This window comes from Candoia aspera, chromosome 15 (assembly GCF_035149785.1).
Source record: "Candoia aspera isolate rCanAsp1 chromosome 15, rCanAsp1.hap2, whole genome shotgun sequence".
Classification (NCBI taxonomy): Eukaryota; Metazoa; Chordata; class Lepidosauria; order Squamata; family Boidae; genus Candoia; species Candoia aspera.
In genome coordinates this window covers 9,539,194-9,562,036 of record NC_086167.1, presented here as the reverse complement: position 1 = coordinate 9,562,036, position 22,843 = coordinate 9,539,194, and the positions used below count along the sequence as shown (strand labels likewise).

Here is a 22,843-nt window from a genome sequence, read left to right as displayed (position 1 = left end):
AGTCTCTTAAGTCAACCTATCCCAGGTGTTGTGTCAAGCCAGGTTTAGAATTCATTGTGTTGTGTGAAACCCAGCCTTTGCATGGAGAAGATCACTCCCCTGGATGTTTGCAGATTTTGAATTGTACTTGGCTCATCTTCTCCATGCTGTGGGTCTGTGGCATCTCACCTCTGTGCTCCTGAGTTGCCAGGGAAATGGACAGATAAATGAGTGTGGCGTTCTTAGTGTGGCACGGTCCACTTGAAGTCTCTTTGCTTTTGCCTGCAAAGCACATTTGCTTGCTGCCAAACAGAATTTTTACTTAGAGAAGATCCTCCCTCCCTCCCTCCCTCCCTCCCTCTTTCTCTCTCTCATTCTTCACCGCCCCCCCCAGAACAATGCAATGCAAAACAAGTCAATGCAAAGGCTGGCATGCTTGGCTGAAATATAAGCGAAGGGTAGCTTAGCTACTGCAAGCATTGCATCTGGTTCAAGGGGAAGGAGAATTGTTGAGTGTGCAAATGTGGACTGTATGGCAGTGTTTCTCACCCTTGGCAACTTGAAGAGGTGTGGACTTCAACTCCCGGAATTCCCCAGCCATCAAAGCAAAGCTGGCTGGGGAATTTTGGGAGTTGAAGTCCACACCTCTTCAAGTTGCCAGGGTTGGGAAACTGCTCTGTGGAGTGGTGGTAAAGCAGGGAGGCCTAAGTAAGCTTTATTTGAGGCTTGTTTGGAAAGGAAGTGGTTTGAAAGCATCTTTCCAACCTCTCACCAAGGAACAGGCTTTGTTTAGAACAGTGTTGGAGAAATTCCACTCTGTGAAAATTGGCTATGGTAAAGGAGCATCCTTCGCATCGGCATATTTGACTGCTTTCCATGCCAAAGTTTGCTGCAGCTGTCTCCTTCAATAGCCGTTCTTGTAATTCAGTTGGTCTTCGTTTTTTTTTTTTAAGCCAGTAAAAAATTGGTGAGGTGAGCAGGCTTTCAGACAGGGAGTTAAGTTTGATTTTTTTCTGGTTTTCTGGCTTCTTAAGGGCCATTGGAATTTGATGCCACCGTCACTAGATGGTGCTCGCTGCTCCACACAAACCGAGTTGGCATATCCAGTTCAGTGAATCTTTCGAAAGAAAACATTTAATATGGCAATCCCGATAGGCATGTAGGGTTATGTACAGGAGCATGACACTGCAAGTGTGTTGAAGTTCTTCAGGCCTTGGAATGCAGGTTTAGATGAACCCTAGATTGCAGCTATATTTGGCTAATCCCAGCTAGATTGGGCTATCATCTGGCTAATCCTAAATAAGTTTCTAAAGCAGTGTTTCTCAACCTTGGCTGTTTTAAGCTGGGTGGACTTCAACTCCCAGAATTCTGGCTCATGCTGGTTGGGGAATTCTGGGAGTTGTAGTCCACCCAGCTTAAAATCGGGAAACACTGTTCTATGATGATGAGATGCTGTGAGAGACCAAAGGAAGCTGTTACAGATTTGACTGCTGAAGTTAATTTTGACAGATACGGGGGTTCCAAAATTTTCTTCTCTTTTGTGCAACTGTTCCATGGGCAACTGACCTGTTTCTAGTGCATTACATCATCCTGAAAATGAACAAAATTTCTTCTCTGCATATCTGGCACTCAATCTCTATGGTGTCCCCCGATGTCCTGCTCTCCCCTCTATGGTATTGGATGGCAAATACTAAAAAAAAAAATAGTATTGGCGAAAAGTCTCTGCCCCTTTGATTCTGGAGAGGTGGAAGCCACAGAACATGTTCTTCTTCGTTGCTCTTTCTATAGAGATGTTCAAACCAGATTTATGCTCCTCCTGATCAGCAGATATCCTGATTACTCAGACTCGGCCTATGCCCGGATGAATGCCATTTATCACAGCGCACATGGCTAGGTTTTACGCAGCAGCATGTAAGAGCCACTGGACCATGATAGGCCAAGCTCCTGCCCCACAGATGTATGTTATATAATTGTAGATATTATCAAATTTTACGTCATTTTGGATATCATCCCTCTACATAAATTTTAGATACTGTCACCTTTTTCTAATTTTAGACGTTATCACATTTTATGTCCTTTTAGATACCTCCTCAGCCTAGACATAGATCGCCCCTTTGGGACTTTACTCACGGGTTCTAGTCCGATTGTTTTATAGATGTATTTAATTTTGTCTCAAACTTTATTCATCGATTTCTTAGATAGGTTTGTAAGTGCTCACAGATCACTTATGGACACACTTCTTGTACTGGTCTAAGACTGTAATAAACTGGCTATATAACTGTTATATATATAACTATATGTAATACACTGACTTTATAACTGAATATATGGTCTGAGAGCCAGTTTGGTCTAGTGGTTAAGGCAATGGGCTAGAAACTGGGAGACGGTGAGTTCTAGTCCCACCTTAGGCACGCAGCCAGCTGGGTGACCTTGGGCCAGTCCCTCTCTCTCAGCCCAAGAGCCAATCAGGCGTGGTAGGAGAGTTCTAGTCCCGCCTTAGGCACGCAGCCAGCTGGGTGACCTTGGGCCAGTCCCTCTCTCTCAGCCCAAGAGCCAATCAGGCGTGGTAGGAGAGTTCTAGTCCCGCCTTAGGCACGCAGCCAGCTGGGTGACCTTGGGCCAGTCCCTCTCTCTCAGCCCAAGAGCCAATCAGGCGTGGTAGGAGAGTTCTAGTCCCGCCTTAGGCACGCAGCCAGCTGGGTGACCTTGGGCCAGTCCCTCTCTCTCAGCCCTAGGAACAAGGCAATGGCAAACCACTTCTGAAAAACCTTGCCAAGAAAACTGCAGGGACTTGTCCAGGCAGTCTCCGAGAATTGGACATGATTCAACGGAATACACACACACACACACACACACACACACACACACACACACTCACTCTATAAAATAATGATGTTAGGAAAGCTGAGCCCACTGCCTTGAACGTGGTGCATACCTCCAATCACAACTAGTGGAGAATTTGCAATGACCTTGCGGATAAACTTTAGTTAAGGGTCAATAATTAGGAAATGAACGCAAAGGCCACAAGTTATTCACAGTCCCTGAGCTTGGTGGCTTCTGAAAGCACCAGTAATAAAGCCCCTATATAAATGGAAAGAAAAATAACATGTGCGATAAACCAGGGCAAATAAAAAGAGAACATTCAGTTTCATTGACGCTCTAGTGGGAAATGAACTCCTCCATTTTTTCAAGAGGAGATTTCTACAATAACGGCCAAGCTTAGCTTTTGATTTAAATAGCAAGTCAGTTGAGATCTTCTATGAGCTTCTGTGAATATTATTGTGGGTCAAAAAGATTGGGAGTTTGGTGGTGCTCCTGAAGACTGAAGGCTTTACGACAGAGTGAAGGAGGGATGGGGTGGGTAAATCATTCTAATTGGCCTGACTTTTAAGAGAATGAGGAGCTGCTGTTTTTGTTGCTGCAAGGGCTCCAACACAGGCTGGCACACACCTTTTCTGAATGCAGGTGGCTTTGTTTCCCACCTTACTCCAAATGCCTGTGACAAGTCTTTACAACAAGCAACTGTCCCTGAGACCTCTTCCGTCAGAAGCCTTCAATTTGGCTACTGAAAGGTACCGACAGGTGAGCAGAATGCCCTTCTTCTCATCTCATTACATCCCATCATTCTAGTAAGTAAAACACCTTGGTCTTAAATGCCAAGCATCCTCATCAAATGCACCGCTAACAGTTGGCCTTCATTCTTTTCCTTCTTCTCATTTTTTTCTGCCTTTTTTGCTGTGGTTTCAAATAAATATCAGACACCACTGGGAGGTGACAGGCCTTCGATGTTCATGAAGTCAAAAGCTGCTGCTACACCTCCTACCTTTCTGGAGACTGCATGAGGATCTTTGTGGGGGCCACCAGAAAGGAGGACCTAAGTTTGGGGATGGAAGCAGGAGGCCTCTGAGAAACAGACTGGTACCATATCCCTCTGAAGCCTCCATACTGGGAAAAAAAAAAAGCCTGAAATCACATCACTGAAATTCTCAATTATCTGGTCAGTGAGTTTTGCTGGATGATCTTAGTGTGCATAGGCTGCACTTTGACCATTCCTGTTCAAGCATAGCTTCTGGTGGCTTCACAGCCATGTTCATCTACTGAGCTTAAATGTTCTCAGTGTCATGGGCAAGAAAAGGATGATAAGAATACGAACTGGACAAGGATGAAGTAAAAGGTCTTCATTCTCCCTTGCCGAAGGTCTGGACAAAATGTCAGGTCTTCAAGGCCCTTCTAAACAACAGTGGGGTGGTGACAATCTGGCTTTTGAGAGAACCTCATTCCAGAAGGCAGGCACTGCTACAGAGAAGGCAGACATTAGATGAGGGGTGCACCATTGGGAGACTTGAAGGACCAAGTTGGGGACAGATCACCCTGGAGAAGGCCTTTCTTTGTGTTGACACCAACTGGATGGCATGTAATTAATCAATCGATGGAAGTGGTGTGCCACTGTTATAGCCTTGTTTTAAGGAAACAACATGCACGTGCCAGGGAAATTGAAGTTAAGGAAAAACAGGACAAAAAAGAAGCAGATATGGCTGGTGCAGAACTCCCAGCTTGGTGGTAGGCCAAATATGGATTGCAAACTTTTCCCTTCTGACTAAGCCTCACTCTTAATCAGTAGATACAGTAGATACCAAATTCAGGAATATGGCTCCACCTGCATTTCTGACTCTCCCTATGCAGAAAACTAGTATACTTCCCTATAACTACGCAATCCTGGTGGGGAGAATTTTCACAGGTATGATAGAATGATTGTGGAGAGCAAGCAGGAGGGATAATGATTTTTTTTCCCTCAGGGATAATGATTTTTTTCCCCTCAGATTGTGAACAGGTGAAGTCCTTTTCTTAAGGGAATTAAGAAGTGGGAGCTCATGCAGAAATATTTAAAGAGTAGCTGGAAGGGAAACTAGAAAGTTGTCGTTCGGGTAAAATTTGTAGTAAGCATCGCAAAGGGAAATGGAAACCAGTTTGTTTAAAGGAGATGTAAAAAAAAAGAAACAGAAAATCCTGGAAGTCTTGAGAACATTTGGAGGATGGGTGAGAAGTCAATCAACTTGCAAAGGGGATGTTATAAAAATAAACCTGGGTGGGTTTCATGGAGAATCAGAGGAGAAATGCAAATATTGAACTTGGAGCAATGAGAGATCGCTGTCAATAAATGATGAAAAAGCTTTTCAGATTTATTATTGATGGAAGTTAAACAAGAAAAGATTATGGTTTGTCATGTGGTCAACAGGCTATTGGAAATTGGAATTCTGGACCCTTCAATTGTCTCTGAAAACCCTAATCCATGAAATACTAAATTATGACCCCCCCTCTCCAAATTGCTTGTGAACCTCTTGGGTGGTGGGTAGTAGTCATGGCCCACAATTTGAGAATTGTGCCATAAAGCTTAGAAGCTCCACTACTAAGTGTCCCTGGTCTGGTGTATTCAGACAGCAACTTCCAGGGTTCCACTGAAGATCGCCATAACGACTCACACAAAGTTTGATAATGCTGCTGGAATATTTGGCCCTGGTGAAGTTTCATAGATGGTTCCTCAGCCAAGCCATTTGGTACCCAGAAGCCTCCTGGTAGGACCTTTCTGAGATTCTGGGGATTTGATAGCCTCCATATCATAAATAAAAATATAGATAAATAAACTAAAGATAGTCTCAATGGAGAGAGCCTCGTGTGGCGCAGAGTGGTAGGCCGCAGTATTGCAACCAAAACTCTCCCCATGACCAGAATTCGATCCCACCGGAAGCTGGATTCTCGGGTGGCTGGCTCAGGTCAACTCAGCCTTCCATCTTTCTGAGGTCAGTGAAATGAGGATCCAGGTGATGACTGGGGAAGGCAATGGCAAGCCACCCCGCTCTATAATCTGCCAAGAAAATGTTGCAAAAGCAGCGTCCCCCCAAAGGGTCACACATGACTCGGTGCTTGCACAGGGGACCTTTCACCTTTCACAGTCTCAATGGAGATGTCTGCTAATGCAACCTGGGGGAAAATATCTATACCTATCCATGTGTGCATATACATTTTTATAAACTGTTTTAAATATAAACTCAGTTCCCCAACAAAGTATGATAGGAAATCAAACCAGACTTCCTTCAGGCTCCAGTTTTGTCAAATGTTTGCACTGGTCTGGGTTGAACGATTAGAAACTGGAAACTTCATTTAAAAAGAAGAATATCCCAAATGGAAAAACAATTCTGATGCTGCTTTCCAGATGCACCTCCTTCAGGCTTACCTGCGGCATGTTCCCACCTGAGCCTGTCTCAAAACCTTCTCATCAATCAGGGCAGAAGAATCCAATCCTTTTTCTAATGAGCTCAGCTCAGTTAAAAGTTCCTGATGTTAGTTTTCCATTACTCAACTGATTACGAAGCTTTCTCAGTCTTCTGTTCCTGATGATTCTGGATTGCAAGCAATAAAGCTAAATCTGACATTATTCTCAGAGAAACAGCTGGAGGCATCACTGTCCCTAAAGCGTGATGGATGTATGTGAATCGTTGTTTTCTTTGGAGCCACTCAGTCAATTTTTTACAGAAGAAATGCCGTAGATCTCGCCTCCTTTCTTCTGCAACCTGATTTTAATTCTTATTTAATTCTTCTTTTGCTCCACTAAAAAACAAAATGGCATTTCTTGGTTCTTCAGCTCTGCTATTACATAAAAGGGTGGAGAGCTGCAAGAAATGCTTGGAGCTGTGCTGACTAATGGCTATAGCAGGAATCTAGCCTGAGCACTAGTTGCATTGCATAGTTAAGATAAGGCCAAAATGATTTCCATGCAGACTGGATGCTGAATGCTGATGCAGATGCTGAAGGGTAACTGAATGGACACACACTGTACATGTTGCACTACAAAATGATGTGAGTGGCAATGGATTTTACCCCCAAGAGACTGAGCATCCTGTGACTGTTTTGCAGAACAATCATACAGCTGAGGCTTGGTGTCCACAGGACCCTTTTGCAGCCCAGAGAAGGGACTTTGGAGTCTTCTAGTCCAACTCCCTGCCCAGAATCCTCTGACCATCCCAGAACAAATGGCTGTCCAACCTTTGCTTGAAAACCTCCAGTGATGGAACACCCATGAGTCAAGTAGGCAATACCTAGGACCTGTAATAGTCAGGAAATTCCTCCTTATTTTGGGTTTTGATCTCTCTCTGTTAAGCTTCCAACCCATTGGTTCTTGTTCTACATCTGTCCCCTCTTCCTTTGGACAGCCCTTTGAGGATTGGCAGATTGCTATCATGTCTCTTCCTTAGTTTTCTCTTCCTTACGCTAAACACATCCAGTTCTTCTACCTGTTCTTCACAGGGTTTCTCCTGCAAGCTTCTCAGGCTCAGCAGAAGCAAATCATAGGGTGCCAAGTACAGAAGGCTGATTTTCTGGGTCTGAGGTGTAATAAGCTGAAGGAAGTCATTTTATTTAACTCCATCCTAAAATAGTTGAACCTCCTGGTTCCACCCCATTGGCGATGCCATTGCACCAGCACTGCAATCTGTTGGTCCCCTAGATGCTGCCAAAATAGATCAAAGATGTCTCTGACTGTCCCCATGTACAAAGAAGGGAGATGCCTTTTTGTTATACAGAAGGAACATGAGCTGTCTTCTACCCCAGAATCTTCACATAGGGCTGGGAAAAACTAATCTGGAAGCCCTAGTAAGTCACTGTTGGGAACCCTGGGCCTGACCAAGCTGGATGTTCAACATTTGTGTCCTGCACATGATTTGTTTTCCTTCTTTTTTGTGCTTCTGTGGGGTTTTCATTGGGTTGAAATTTTAGTGTTATGGGTATGAAGGAATCTCTCTTTGCTTTGTCATAGAGCGCATTAGCGATTCCTTCCCTCTGAAGCCAATTTAGTGGCCTGCTAAAACCACTGCAATGGAGCAGAGCTTATAACACAGCTGAGAAGCTGGCACAGAAGAAGAAAATTATCTTAGATAGCTTCAATGAGCACGTCAGAGAAACACAGGTTATGGATCTTACACACTCAGCCCTCCCAAGCATGAAGAATCACATGCTTAGACATTTTAGGTTAAGAAGTAAAAAGAATCTTACTGACTTTATTGTTGCTTTTGTTATATCTATCTTGGTGAAAAAGATGAAGTGCCTTTGTTCTTCTTTTCTTTCTAAATTCTTAGTTTTGCCCTAAACTCTCAGCCCTACAGCTGCCAAGAGCTGTGTGGAAGAAAGGGGAATTCCAGGCCCACCACATGGTGCCCAGAACGGAGGAGAGCAGCACACATCCATGTGCTTGCTTCTGGTGGAGAAGAAGGAAGAGAGGGAAAGGAAGTGGGAGTGGCAACAAACAGCTTCCTCAGAGTTGCACTGTGGGACAACTCAATTTACATGTCAATTCACATGCAAATGAGGCATGCTGGATTTGCCAGAACTTCCAACACTCTTTTGAATGTTCAAGAGTTGAGAGAACCATTTGTAAATGGTGCCATCTGTGGAAATGGCATCAGGTACATCCAAGGTGGGTCAGACTTGGAAGATTCTGAATTTTCAACGGACAAAAGTAAAAAAAAAAAACTTTCTGAATTGAAAGAAAAAGGAGACCTCATGGAGGGAAGGGTCTTACCACCTTCTCTGTCTCTTCTGTCTGAGGATATCTGATTGTGATGGAATATTTTGAGTGACTTGACCTTGTTCATATTTGCAGAGGATGCAAAGTGTTCTTCCACCAGAACCAACAGATTTAGTTCTTTGTTAGTTCTTATCTTCCTATTTTTGCTAACACTTTTCTCTTCTCCACCCCACATCTCCTGCTTTTCCAGGCCTTTGGTGCTATGATTCCCAGGATCCCAAATGTGGTAAGTACTGGAGACAGAGTTCTGAAATCGACAGATATACTTTGAAGATACTCCTTGGAAAGATTTTTGGCAAATGTACCTCTCACCTGTAATCTGAGATACCCTGTCTCAACACGGTACCATCAGATGCAGTAGGAATGCATCTCCCACAAGTCTCAGCCAGCATGGCCAATGGAAGTAGTAGTCTCAGTGCTTCTGGAGGACATCAGGTTGGGAGATGCCAGGAAGGTTTTTTACCAGTACAATATGGAGCAACTATTTGAGAGACCATCACTAGTGATGATGTGAATCAGACCCCACGCTTGCTTTATATTTGTATTCCAAGCTTAAGATATTTTGCTCTCAGAGGTATTAATGAAATTAACAGTCAACTATTCTGTGTTTATTTCAGGTCCTTTCCCTTTCCCTCCCCCCCCTCCTCTTTTTAAAATTATGCATGTCTATTAGAAGGTCATACTTTTGAATGCTGCTCCAGTATCCATGAGGTTGATGGGCTGCTTAGTTAAATATTAACTTTTAAATAAAAGTTCACATTTTTTGAAGAACAAAAGCTTCCAAAATCCATGGGCATTTGTGGAATTTCAAGACCATCCTGTGGGTGCCAGGTGTGAAGACACGGTCTCAAAACATCCATGCCTCAGGTCATAAACCAGACAGCATGCTTCCACCATTCTTTCTGGTGGCCCAGCTCTACCAATCTGGCTTTCCTTCTGTATCTTCATTTTTTTTCTAGCCAGATGGGTTGACATCTAAAAAAAACACTGACTCACAGAGGCACCTTTTTATTTTCTCTAGAATCTATTTGGAGCACAGAACCCTTTTTGGCAAAAGTCCCAGGTGTGGTGGCTTCCTTGTTTTAGATTTTTTATTAAAAATAAACTTACCCCAAAATGGTCAGGTGGAGAAAGGAGGTTACCAACTCTAAGAGAGATGCCCACAGGCCCTTGTTGCCTACCTCTTGGCTACAACCAGTAGCATAGAGATGCCAAAAGTAAAACAGAATGAGAATGGAGCTGGGGCTCTTTAGAAACAGTCACAGGTGCTAGAATAGCATTTTTTTAATCTGTCAGACTAAATATAGGCCCAGCAAGGAAATCCTGTTGAATTATAAATAAGCAAAACCCAGCTTGTGAAGTTTAAGGAAGGTTGTCGCAGAAGGAAGATAGAAAAGCAACAAAGGAAAGCTAATGATCGTCTTGTGGGTAGCATCTGTAGAGAAAGAATTTTCTGACAGAGTGTTGATCTTTACCAGAATCCTGCTTTTAGAAAAAGAGATCAATATAAATTGCTTCTGTTTAACCGATGCCGGATGGAGATGCTGAAAGAAAATTCTCTTTCCTGTTGGTACATCAAGGTTGTCATAATTGGTAGCAATGAACATTGATCTGGGAGCAGAGAAATATATATATGGAGAATGCTTTCCCTGCCAGTGGTACCTGTTAGGTCAAGAAAGGACTATTTATAATCCTAATTGTTTGTTGAGTACGTTGAAGGAAAGTGGAAGGCCCAGAAAAATAGGTGAAGCTCCTCATCTTCTCATCCAAGCAATCTTCAGCCTTACCAGTTCTTTCTCAAGAGTTTTACCAACTTGGGAGTAGGGCTGAGCTGAAGGAGAGACCTCAGAAGGTGGTATAATATATTAACTAAATTAGCTAAAGGAAAAGAAGGCTCACTAAGAGGAACTCTGGGCAGCTTCTGGAGGATTGCTAGAAATGGTAATGTCCTTTGCCCTGTTTTGAAGCCAACTGCCACCAAAAGTAGCCAATAGGGTATCCAACCAAGGACCCCTTCGAACTATTGGGAAGATAACATGCTAGTCATTGGCTGGGTTCCGGTAATACTCTAAATGTATTCCTAAATGGGGTTGGGGAGGAGGTCCAGTCTGTTGTGGCAAACCAACCATTTAGTAGGTGATGTACTGTAAACCAGATCATCATGTCTGGGCACAGCATGTCATATGAATACAGGAATTGTGGTTTTGTTTGTTACAGGAAGCTAGCCACTGATGGACCCAGGGTTTGGTACATACTGTAACAAACAGAAGACAGTCCTTGCGTTCTGAAAGATGTGCTTCCTAAATATTGCCAAAGGGTTTAGTTCTTAAAATAGGACAGGTAGTCCTTGCTTAACAACCAGTGATGGTTCGGACTTACGATGGTGCAGGGAAAACTGACTTGTGACTGATCCTCACACTTACGACTGTCACAGCATCCCCACGCTCACATGATCACAATTTGGGTGCTTGGCAACTTATTCACATTTATGACCATTGCAGTAGCCTGTGGTCACGTGATTGCCATTTTCAACCTTCCCGGCCGGCTTCTGGCAAGCAAAATTAATGGGGAACCATGTGATTTGCTTAATGCCCACTTAACACCCACAGTGATTCGCTTAATGGCTACTGCAACAAAGGTCATAAAATTGGGTCGGATTCACTTAATGACCACTTTGCCTAGCAACCAAAATTCCAGTCCCAATTGTGGTCATTAAGCGAGGACTACCTGAACTTCCCAGTGCATTTGTTCTTTTTAATTGCATGTTGCAACTCTTTTTGGACTGTAACATTTGAAGAAGTACCAAAGCTGGCAGATAGCCATGTTCTGATCCAGGCCTTGACCGGGAAAGCCCACATCATGCTAGTTGGTGCGACAATGTGTGTAGTTAGACTTCCTTGGGTTTTCCTACTGTATATGTAAGCTGCTCTGTTCTTGGGCTTCCTCCTGTCCAATCAAGGCAAGCTGCTTTTCATCTCAGTCACGATTTGCAAAGTCCTAGCTTTGCATTGTTCTCTTGGTCTCTTTAGGCCCTTCTCACTGGAAGGAGATCACGTCGGGGTGTGGGGGACAGAACCAGTCGCCCATTAACATCGATCGAAGGAAAGCGCGACGGGACAGGAGCCTGGATGGAATTCTGTTTGAAGGTTATGACCAGGCGCCTCCAGGCAGATGGAGATTGGTGAACAGTGGGGATGAAGGTGAGCAGGCAGGCTGGGCCTCCTTCTGCAGGGGTTTTCCAAATCTTGCAGCCAAAGCTATCTTCTTCGGTTTCCATGCAGCAGCCACATTCAAATGAGATCGGCTTTGAAGTGGGGGATATTTCATTTAGGGAGTCAGTGTGCCACAGAGCTGAATAGGTTGCCCTAGGAGTGGGGACATCCAGGTTCAAGCTGTTGCTCAGCTATGAAAGTGCCCTGGTGAGTTTAGTCCAGTCCCTCCTTCTCTGGCCAAGAGCCAATGTGGTGTTGTGGTTAAAGTGTAGGACTAGGAATAAGGGGACCCAGGTTCTAGTCCCCCATCCTACCATGGATACTCCCAGGGTGCCTGTGGGCCAATCTCTCTCTCTCAACCCAATTTGATGAGGGAATGAATGGAAGGAAGGAGGGCTTCATCAGCCACCCGGAGCTCCTGAATGAAAAATAAGATATACATCTAATAAGTAAATATTGAATGGCATGGAGACCAAGGCTGTAAGGCTGACAAAAGAGCCAGTAAGTTGAGATTTCCTGTTGGATGTCTATCTGTTTCCTCTTACAGAATGTGCAAAAACAAAAACAGCACATTTATTATAGCCCTAAGGCCAGCTACAATAAAAATATATGATAGTAACAATCTTACATACATACATATAAATGTGCTAAATACCATCCCTGGGTTCACACATGACTCTAAGTCAGGATGTAATGATATATGGGAAAGACCTTAGGGGATGGGATGAAGATATGCTGCCCAGGGAGTGGTCAGATAAGAGACAGCCTAGCCCACAGCTGGATAATGGGTGGGGCAAGAGGCTCAGAAGGGACCCTCCCTAGTTTCTCAGGCTGTAAAGGAGATGGGGGAGGATGAGTGTGAAGGGGAGGGTGATGTATGTGGGAAAGGCCTTGGGAGACGGGGCGAAGAGACACTGCCTAAGGAATGGTCAGATAAGAGACAGCTGAGCCCACAGCTGGATAGTGGGAGGGGCAAGAGGCTCAGAAGGGACCCTTCCTAGTTTCTTAGGCTGTAAAGGAAATGGGGGGAGAATTGTCCTTTCAGACTTGCAAGATTCTGTCAATGTAGCCTTACGATAAAGTAGAATTAGCTCATCTGGTTGTGTTTCCTGCCTGGTCTAAATTGTAAGGCTGACACATAATATGGATTTCTCAGTTTGGTTTAAGCATGTCACTTGAGCCTAACCATGGGGCTTGTCAACTGAGGTCTAGTGCAATGGAAGCCTAATCATTTGTGGCTTAGCTAGCAACCCATTGTTAATAAAATTTAGATGTGGTTCCTCTAGAACAGGACTGGCATTACCAATGGGGAATTGCTACTCAGGACCTCAAACTGAAGGTTTCCAGAGCTCCCATGGAGAAGTGTGGAGCTTGGGACCTTCTGAATTCAGACAGGTTTGAACATCCAACCTCTCCTGTCCCAACTATCCAGTATCTGGCACCTCTACATTTCTGGCTTGCAGCTCCTCTAATCTTTTCTCCCAGAAGGCTGGAAGGGCTGGGGAACCTTGGTTAGCTCCCAGATTGGCAGAGTGGTCCTTCTTTGTTTCTGAAAGTCTGTTTACAAGCTGGCTTTCCCTGTAGTCAAAATGATCCTGGATGGAGCATCTGCTGCAGAACAAATCAACATTACCAGAGGAGGAATGAGGGACACCTATCGGGCCTTTCAGTTCCACTTCCATTGGGGTGACCTCAAGAGGAATGGCTCAGAGCACTATATGGATGGGATACAGTTCCCTATGGAAGTAAGTTAAACATTTGATTTTGATAGCAGGGTTCTGCAACATTCCACGTGCAGCCAAAACTAGGTTGGAAATGTTGTACAGAGTGTTTCACCTGGTGTGTTACGAGTTGTTTTTTGGGTGGTGGTGATCAAAGGATGGGGAGATACACACAGAATTAACAAGTATATACTGTGCTGTTTATTGCTATATGAGCTTAGGGCAAAGTGTATTTACAAGACTTTTAGTGAATAAGTGTTTATGTATTGGTCTATCATCTATATCTATCTCGTCTATCATCATCATCATCATCATCATCTCTCTCTTTCTCTTTCTCTTTCTCTTTCTCTTTCTCTTTCTCTTTCTCTTTCTCTTTCTCTTTCTCTTTCTCTTTCTCTTTCTCTTTCTCTTTCTCTATCATCTATCTATCTATCATCTCTACCTTACTCTTACTCTTTTATGGTCCTGATCTCTCCACCGTTCTGCAGCCTCCTTAGTTGCTCTTCATTCCTGATCTGGGAACACCCCCTGGGTAGACCTTCCTCTGATGTTTTCCCTGCGATTGAATGGAATCATGGAAAGACAGGGAGGCTGTAGATTGTACAAGAGGTCAGAGAAACTGCCACCCTTTGCAGCCAAAATGCTGAAGTATGTGTCAGAATCCTTGATAGCATTTGACAGAACATCGCCCATTTTTTCTTCTTTGTTGAGATGGTGGCGGTGGGACCAGCCAAGCGAGTCCTTCTTGCTCACAATGAAGGAAAATGCTCAGAAAGAAGAGGTCCTCAGCACAGCTTTCATCAGGATCCTTCCAAGAGCTGCTTAGCTTTCTGAGTGTGCAAGGGGGGGATTGGGGCGCAAACATCTACTGGATGCTTGTTCAGAGGGAACACCGCCCAATTAAGTAGCATGCAGTCAACAACCCCAAATCAGGTCTCTGTATGTCAAACCAAGAAGCTATTAATTAAGGCCGAGCCGAGGGGCACCACCTTTTGATCTAGTTCAGAAAACACAATCCGACTCTTCATAATGGAATAGACATCAAAGGGCTTTTGAGCAATTCAGGTTGATCTTGAGCCCTCTGTCATTTCATTTTATGTACTTTAACTGTCAAGGAAGGAGCTGGAGAACGGGTGGGATATTATTGCTTTTGAGAAGTTTCCGTGACCTTTTCAGAGTTCAGGAATTGGACCATCCATTCATGATTTACTAATCAGCATTATGGGTTTCAAATTTCATTGCATCTCTTCTTTGCCCTTCTTTGATTATTCGTGAACAGGGCAGAGCAGCTGTTCCAGTTCAACATTAATTATTTTATCAAAAGTATTGCTACTTTTCATTCTAATCATCCCCTTATAGCACAAAGTAGGACTTAAATCCAAAAATGATGTTACCTTCAAATCGGACTGCAGTATTAATCTGGCTACAACCACATAAAATGGCATCATCTTGAGAACTATTAAATTACACTGTATAAAACCCATCACATGGACTATTGTTTTATTTTTGGATTTTATTATCTGCTTGTATTTAATGGCTTGGTAAAGTGCGGGCAGTTGATCTGTTTATGGCAGTCTATAAATAGAAATAAATAATTACATGACTATGTATTAAAACCATAATACTACAATACGTTGAAAACATGGACTGTCCCTATCTCCTGTCCCCAATTCCAGGGAAATGTCTGATTTTGCCCCATTCTTTTTTTTTTTTTGGCAAGATCTGAACTACAGGTAGTACTCACTTAACGACCACAATTGAGATGGGAATTTCAGTTGCTAAGCAAAGTGGTCATTAAGTGAATCTGACCTGATTTTATGACCTTTTATGCAGTGGTCATTAAGCAAATCACTGCAGGTGTTAAGTGAACCACATGGTCATTAAGCAAATCATGTGGTTCCCATTGATCTTGCTTGCCAGAAGCCAGCCAGGAAGGTTGAACATGGCAGTCACATGACAACAGGATGCTGCGACAGTCATAAATGCGAACCGGTTGCCAAATGCCCAAATTGTGAAAATGTGACCATGGGGACACTGTGACAGTCATAAGTGTGAGGACTGGTCATAAGTCAGTTTTTCCAGCACCATTGTAAATATGTACTGTCACTAAATGAATGGTTGTTAAATGAGGACTACCTGTACATATGGACCATCCCAACCCATTGGGAATCTGAGAATTGCACAATAAAAACTGAACATCAGCCACATCATAATCCTTCCTTAATACAATGGTTGTTGCTCTCAGTCAGGGCCAGGGGCCTGTCGGGGTAGGCAGGTATTTGCAAGCTTACAGAAAGGAAAGAGAGAAGAGGTGAAATGGGAGAAGGATATTCATAGCATGGAGGCCACTACAGACTTCTTAGGGCTTATCGCTTGGGGTCCTCCCAAAGGCTGCCAAAAGTTAAAGCCTCCATTGAAGGAGGGCTGGCTGTTCAGGTTCCAACTGTGAATTCTGTTGTAAACATGAGTAGATGGCACACCCATGGGGGGAGTGACTTCATCTGAGTTCTGTAGATCCTTGTCTGAGATTAAGCCACACTGTGATGCTTTTGAGAACACGTGTTATGGGACTCTTGTCTTTTTAAGACATGGCTTATAGAACGGCCTGCAGAAGGAATTCCATAACAAGAGGACTTCACCTCCAAAGGTCTGCTCTGTCATTTAGTAAATCTAACATCTGAGGGCCAGAGGACTCGTCATACATCTTTATGACTTTGTGACACAGACAGCTGTGTATCTGAACATTCCCCACCCATGGCTGTCAGCAGGAAAGGTGGGAAAGACACAGGGCATTACGATGTCCTATTCAGGAAATATTTCATGTGATAATTGGCCCCAGATATGTTGGAAACCTTGGGAAAACAACTCCAAATCTTTTCTCCCAGTTTTTGGAAGGTAAGTGCCAATGATAACATCGGCCAAACACTGTAATTTCCACCTCTAGTGGTTGATGGGGGTTTCTTTGGGAGATGATGAAGTTTGCGAACATGGAAGTAATTTTTAGAGGGGGAAAAGAGAGAAGGGAAAATATCTAAAGGACGCACTCTCTCCGGACACCCGGGGTGTGCTGTTGTTGTTGTTTATTTGTTCAGTCGCTTCCGACTCTTCGTGACTTCATGGACCAGCCCACGCCAGAGCTTCCTGTCGGTCGTCAACACCCCCGGCTCCCCCAGGGACGGGTCCGTCACCTCTAGAATATCATCCATCCATCTTGCCCTTGGTCGGCCCCTCTTCCTTTTGCCCTCCACTCTCCCTAGCATCAGCATCTTCTCCAGGGTGTCCTGTCTTCTCATTATGTGCCCAAAGTATTTCAGTTTTGCCTTTAATACCATTCCCTCAAGTGAGCAGTCTGGCTTTATTTCCTGGAGGATGGACTGGTTGGATCTTCTGGCAGTCCAAGGCACTCTCAGGATTTTCCTCCAACCCCACAGTTCTGAGTAGTGTGTGTGGTGTGCTGAGTAGTGATAAAATGCTGGCTATCGAAGAAATAAAAAATGGGCAGACAGGAGTGTGTTGAGGAGGGTTTAGTGGCCTGCCTGCCTGGAATGGAGAAGTGTGACCAGTCCCTCTGTTCCTTTTTTCACAGCTGCACATTGTACACATGAACACCAAATACAAAACTGTCAGTGAAGCTAAGGAACATCCAAATGGGCTTGCTGTCTTGAGTTTCCTGTTCCAGGTACTCCTCCAAGAGATAATGGCTGTTATGTCAATGTTTTGCCATTAAGGGACAGTTTGTGCTATGAACTTCTGAAGCTTGTGGGTATGGTTCCTTCAGTCTTGGCTTCTGCAGCCTGACGAGAAATTTTTCAGAGTTAAAAAACTAAAAGTCCTTTCCCATCCTGGCTGCTAAGCCTCTAATGACAGAGCACAATCAGGGAAGCGAGATTTGCCTGGAATTTTATTTGATTAGAAGAGAAGAGAATATCTGTAGCTCAGGGCTGAAATGTAGAGTCCTTGATGCTCTCTGAGCTTGGTTGTTTGCTTGCAGACATTTCATTACCCAACTAGGGAACATCACCAGTGCTGGTGAGTGTGGAGTTTGCTCCCTGTTTATATACAGTAGCTTGCCCTGCCAGTGTTGGTGGGAATGTGGTTTTCTCCTTGGTAGTTCCTTGAGTAGGGTACCTACCAAGGAGTGAGCTACTGTATATAAACAGGGAGCAAACTCCACACTCACCAGCACTGATGATGTTCCCTAGTTGGGTAATGAAACATCTGCAAGCCAACCACCAAGCTCAGAGAGCGCCAAGGACTCCACGTTTCTTTGATTGGGTTAAACATCAAGAAATAAAGGATTAGGAGTCTTTGGAAACTGAATAAGCAACCCCCCCTTCCATTTATGAATGAATTCATTAAGATGAGGTCTTTGAGTTGTTTGAAACTGTCCTTCCCAAACTGGGAAACTGAAGGACCAACTGCCCTTTATCCAGCTAAGCCTGACACTGAAACATCCATCTGCTCTTTGTTAAGGATGCTTGAAAACACTCCCTTTTCTTTCTCAGCATCAGTGAGTTCTCTTAAGCTAGCCTGAGATGCTGGGAATTGAATTTCAGTTGGAGATGGGTATTATCAAGTTAGAATAAATAAAATAAAAAGGGTTGGACCTTCTGTATGGGAAGCAGGAGTTTGGCAATTCAGCCAGGACTTGTCTTCAGAAGCAGTTCCACAAGGCTTCTTAAACTGATGGTGGAAAGGCTGTTGCCCTGATGGGGAATTATTTCCCATCCAAATTAATTATTCCAAATAATTCCAAATTCACCTAGTGAAAAACACAGAACTTCTGTGAGAAAGACTGTTTCCAGCCCAACAGATGAGCTAATCATAACTCTGCTTTTTTTTTCTTTCTTAAAGGTGTCTAGATAATCATGGTGGTTAGGAAAAAATTAGAAATGTGAGAAGAAGGAATGAAGTTGATCACTCTCTCTCTCTTGTGTCTTTATTTTTAGTGGGATAATCATTTTGGAAATATGGATATTTCTTAATAAGGATAAACAAATGATTGATTCAGAGACTGGGCTGTGGTTCAGTTGAATTTCTGAGCTGAATTGATTTTTGAGTTGTACTGACCATTTGAAATGCCAGATTGAATTGGATGCCTCTGAATTAATTTGAATGTGGTTATGCCTCAGTGTGCGGTGAATTCTTTCTTCACTGGAAGCCTTCAAAACAGAGGTTGGATAGTCATCTATCAGAGATGCTGCAGTGGGTTCTGCATCAAGCAGGGGATCAAAATATATGCTTTCTAAGCTACCTTCAAACCTTATCATGCTATGGATTTTTTCCCCTCAGATTGTTTTGGCAGTCTGCATTGAATTGGATCAATTTTAATTTGGTGTCCAGATGCTGCTAACTTGGGTGGGCAGCTTCAAGGAATGGTGGTTGTTATAGTTGTTTAAACCAGTCAGAAAAAGCAGCCTTTCAGATAATGAGCTGTCCTCTGTAGAGGACAATAGATATCCACCTACTTCTTCTGCATTTGGCTACTTTGCATGTTGCAGAACTGTCCTCTTCTCATTTTTGATGCAGATATCAGACACCGATAACACCAATTACAACACCGTTGTTGCCAGCCTGAGAAACATCTCTCGTGCAGGTGAGCACCTTGTCCCAATGCTTGGGACTCTGAAACTTTGAATGCAACTTTTGTCTATGACTCATTAAAGCAGCCATGTCTTTCCCCTGGACTGTGTGGCTGCTGTGGGAAGGCTTCAACCGCAGTCACACAAGCCTGGAATAAGATACGGCTGCTTTAATGAAACACAACCTTGTTGGGGCTTATGTGAGTTCTGAAGCAGGTTTTCTGAAGTGAGGGTGATCTACCCTAGCTTTCTAGAGGGGAAAAAGCCTACTTCCTAACTCAAAATTGTTGTCATCAGTCCTCTAGTAGCCTGGGGAGCTGTAGTCCTATTGGGTGGTCAAATCAATTGGAAGCACTCAACATCTCCTGAGTTTCTGAGGTGAGGCCACCAAATCCTGTGTGCTTTCTTTGAATGAGAATATAGTATTGGTTATCTGGCACACAACTGTTTGTTACTTCCTTTCACGTTATCCTGCACCAATCCAGAATGGAGCTTGTTCTTCTCCACCAACCTTGGTTGTCCTTTGGCCTAGGAGAATACGTCGACATGGCATCCACCTTTTCCCTGAGCAATCTTCTCCCCAGCTTAGCCTCACTGTCCAAATATTACCGCTACCAGGGATCTCTCACAACTCCAAACTGTGAAGAAGTGGTCATCTGGACAGTGTTTGAAGAGCAGATCCCAATCAGCAGATCTCAGGTAACAACCACCCCCCACCCTTGCATTCGATGCTGGTCTTTTCTTCCCCAACAAAAACTGTCCACATTTCAATGTTTGTCAAAACTGCTGTTTTGACAAATGTATAGGTAGACTGGGCTGGCTGTAGATCACTCCTTCTGTTGTCTTTCTCTCTTTCCCTTGTTTAGCTGAATGCATTTGTGGACACCACGTACTTCAAAAATTTGGCTGGGATGCCACAGAAAATGATCAACAACTTTCGTCCTTTACAGCTTCTTAATGGCCGGACGGTCTATGCTTCCCGTTATGCCACCATCAGCTGCGGCTCTTCTCTTGCTGCCAATTTATTCCTTCCTCTGCTCTTGTCTTGTTTGACTGGCCAATTCTCTGGTTCCTCCTAGCTGTCTGAGCGAATGGCCAGGCTCAGTCGTGAATCCATTGTAGGTCTATGGCGTGTTCATAGTTGTGGTTCTTCAGTGTGATGCTTCCCTATCTGAGATGAACGAGGTACAAGTTGAAATCAAGCTCTGAATGGAGTGTTTCACTGATTTCTGAACAACAGTTTGGAGACAGTTGTATTGCAACCAAAGGCATCAGATTCATGATTGTCACCATAAATGGGACCAGCAATGAGATAAGAAATGTGGAATGCTTTCACCTTGGCCAACTGATGGGAGGTCCTCTGGTCAAGCAGGAGCATGGTGCACAAGGTACCTTTCTGCCGGAATGGGAAACGAAGGCTTAAATTATGTAAGCTGAAGTTCTAATGAATAAATTCAGAATTCTTAATTTTTCCATGATGGGTTGACTCAATTTCATTCTTTTCAACCACCAGCTAAGACCTCTTGCACTACCAGAAACAAATCCTTGGAAACAAAACAATTAAGTAGGTTGTTGTTCTGCCTTTTGACTGATCTCACTAAGACAATGTGCAAGGGATTCCTCTCTGCCATCCCCAATATCCAATCCAAGAGGAAGCAAGAAGGGGTGGGGGGATCAGCAACAAGCTTAATCATAAGCTTGAGTTGAATCCCATCAAATCCACAGTAATCTACAGTGGGGGTCTCATACTCCAATTGTAGTCAGTGGCACATGGGCAGGATATCCTCTAGAAGGGTCCAAAAAGTCAAGATGGTGCCACGTAACACAAGTAAAAAAAGGGGCGGGGCTTTCTCTACATGGCTGGAGCTTCCGTCTTGACCTCTTTCAACCCCCCAGCAATGGATGTCTCTGCATATAAGGACTAATTCATCAGCCTGAGAGCTGTGACGCTGATTCTGTTTTCCCATCCATCAATACAAAAATTGCCAGTGAGCCAGACAGCAAGCAAGTGAAGGGTGTCATGATATCTCATTCCACAGAAATGTATGAAATACAGTAACAGCTGAAAAACAGCTGTTTCATTTTGGTCCCTTAATTGGTAGCATTTTTCATGAACCAAAACACCCATATTTGGTTTTATTACCATGAAATTCAATATATCCTAAATAGAACATGAGATAATATACATTATATTATACTGTATTACTGTGTACATTATCATACACGATATGTAAGATACTGTAATATAATATGTAATATTTTTTCAAGATCACCTCTTCCAAAGTATTGCTGAAGGCAGCAGATAATTATTCAGAGAGCTGCAGGTTCAAGGCCGTAGACCAAGAAACTTTTTCTAGGCATATCTCAAGATGCATTGAAGCTAGACGACCTGCCTTGACTTGATGTGAATGTACCTAAGGTCTTGCATGCATATATGGCTATTCTCCCTATAATTCTACCCCCAGCTCTGGCATTTCTCCCTCCCTGGAAATAGGAATAAATCACTTTATACCACACATTTGAATTTCTTCACGAGGAACTGTAATGTATGTGGGAAAGACCTTGGGAGACGGGGCAAAGAGATGCTACCTAGGGAACAGTCAGATAAGAGACAGCCTAGCTGGATAGAGGGTGGGTCAAGAGGCTCAGAAGGGACCCTCCCTAGTTTCTCCGGCTGTAAAAGACATAGGGGGATGAGTCTGAAGGGGAGGGTGATGTAATGGTATGTGGGAAAGACCTGGGGAGACTGGGTCAAGAGACGCTGCCAAGGGAACCATATAAGAGGCAGCTTATCCCGTGGATGCATAATGGGCAGAGCAAGAGGCTCAGAAGAGACCCTCCCTAGTTTCTCAGGCTGTAAAGGAGATGGGGCGGGGGGGAGAATTGTCCTTTCAGACTTGCAAGGTTCTGTCAATGTAGCTTTACAATGAAGTAGAATTAGCTCATCTGGTTGTGTTTCCTGTCTGATCTACCTGACAAGGCTGAAAGAAACCTGGTGGCGGCCCTCCAGCTGTTGTGGGGCTCCAGTGCCTACCCAGCAGGGACAGTGGTGGAGGATGCTAGGTTTTGTAGCTCAGTAACATCTGCAACTTTCCCAGATTCCTCCTGATGCCGTAGAGAAATCTAACATTGAAATGGGCAGGTGTTTTTGTTTTGCATTGTTTTAATGCACCATATGGGATAGCTGTGTATGAAACAATGTCATTGTTCCCTACGGATCCCTCCACCAACTGCATCCTTCAAGGGCTTATATAATTCATTCCATCGCTGAAATTCATCGCTCCTCTTGTGGAGCTTTCAGTCAAACCCACTTCTTTTGAACTCAATTTTCAAAGGTGCTTTGAGCAGGAAATCCCCATGGGGATGAACCAAATAATAGGTCACCCCCTGACCCTCTGCATTATTACTCAGAAAATAGACAATCCAGGCCTGCTAAGTTTTTCTAGAAATAGCAAACCAATTAAGAAGACACTTCAGCATCCCTTTCTCTTTGCCTTAATTATAGATTTAAATTTAGTCCCAAGGAAAACAAAGTTAAAATTAGCTTTGGGAAAGGCCATCCCATTCTTTTACACATGAGCAAATCCAGCACCTACAAAATACTTGTCCCTTAGAGATCTTCCATATGACTGTTGATTTATCTGTTGTTAATCAGGAGCCCTAATTCCACTGAAATTATAATGTGAATAGGATGTGGCTTGAAAGCATGGGTAGGACCAGAGTGTCACTGGATATATACATAAACACTGGGGTTTTATAAACCATGTTTAT

General features: G+C 43.6%; 1 protein-coding gene across 1 annotated transcript; it reads left to right on the top strand.

Annotated features, from left to right (window-relative positions):
• The first annotated feature begins 8,425 nt into the window (after positions 1 to 8,425).
• On the top strand, positions 8,426 to 20,544 carry LOC134505917 (carbonic anhydrase 15-like). The gene is made up of 8 exons (XM_063315834.1): positions 8,426 to 8,435; positions 8,748 to 8,783; positions 11,587 to 11,757; positions 13,354 to 13,514; positions 17,077 to 17,169; positions 19,020 to 19,086; positions 19,605 to 19,771; positions 19,939 to 20,544. The coding sequence occupies exons 1-8, from the start codon at positions 8,426 to 8,428 to the stop codon at positions 20,149 to 20,151; spliced, it is 918 nt and encodes a 305-aa protein (XP_063171904.1). The 3' UTR covers positions 20,152 to 20,544.
• The last annotated feature ends 2,299 nt before the right edge of the window (positions 20,545 to 22,843 follow it).

Bases quoted from the DNA above. Each gene is read 5' to 3' on its own strand.
- LOC134505917 (XM_063315834.1), top strand. The intron at 8,784-11,586 runs GTAAGTACTGGA...TGGTCTCTTTAG, and splicing joins TTCCCAGGATCCCAAATGTG to GCCCTTCTCACTGGAAGGAG. The intron at 19,087-19,604 runs GTGAGCACCTTG...CCTTTGGCCTAG, and splicing joins GAGAAACATCTCTCGTGCAG to GAGAATACGTCGACATGGCA.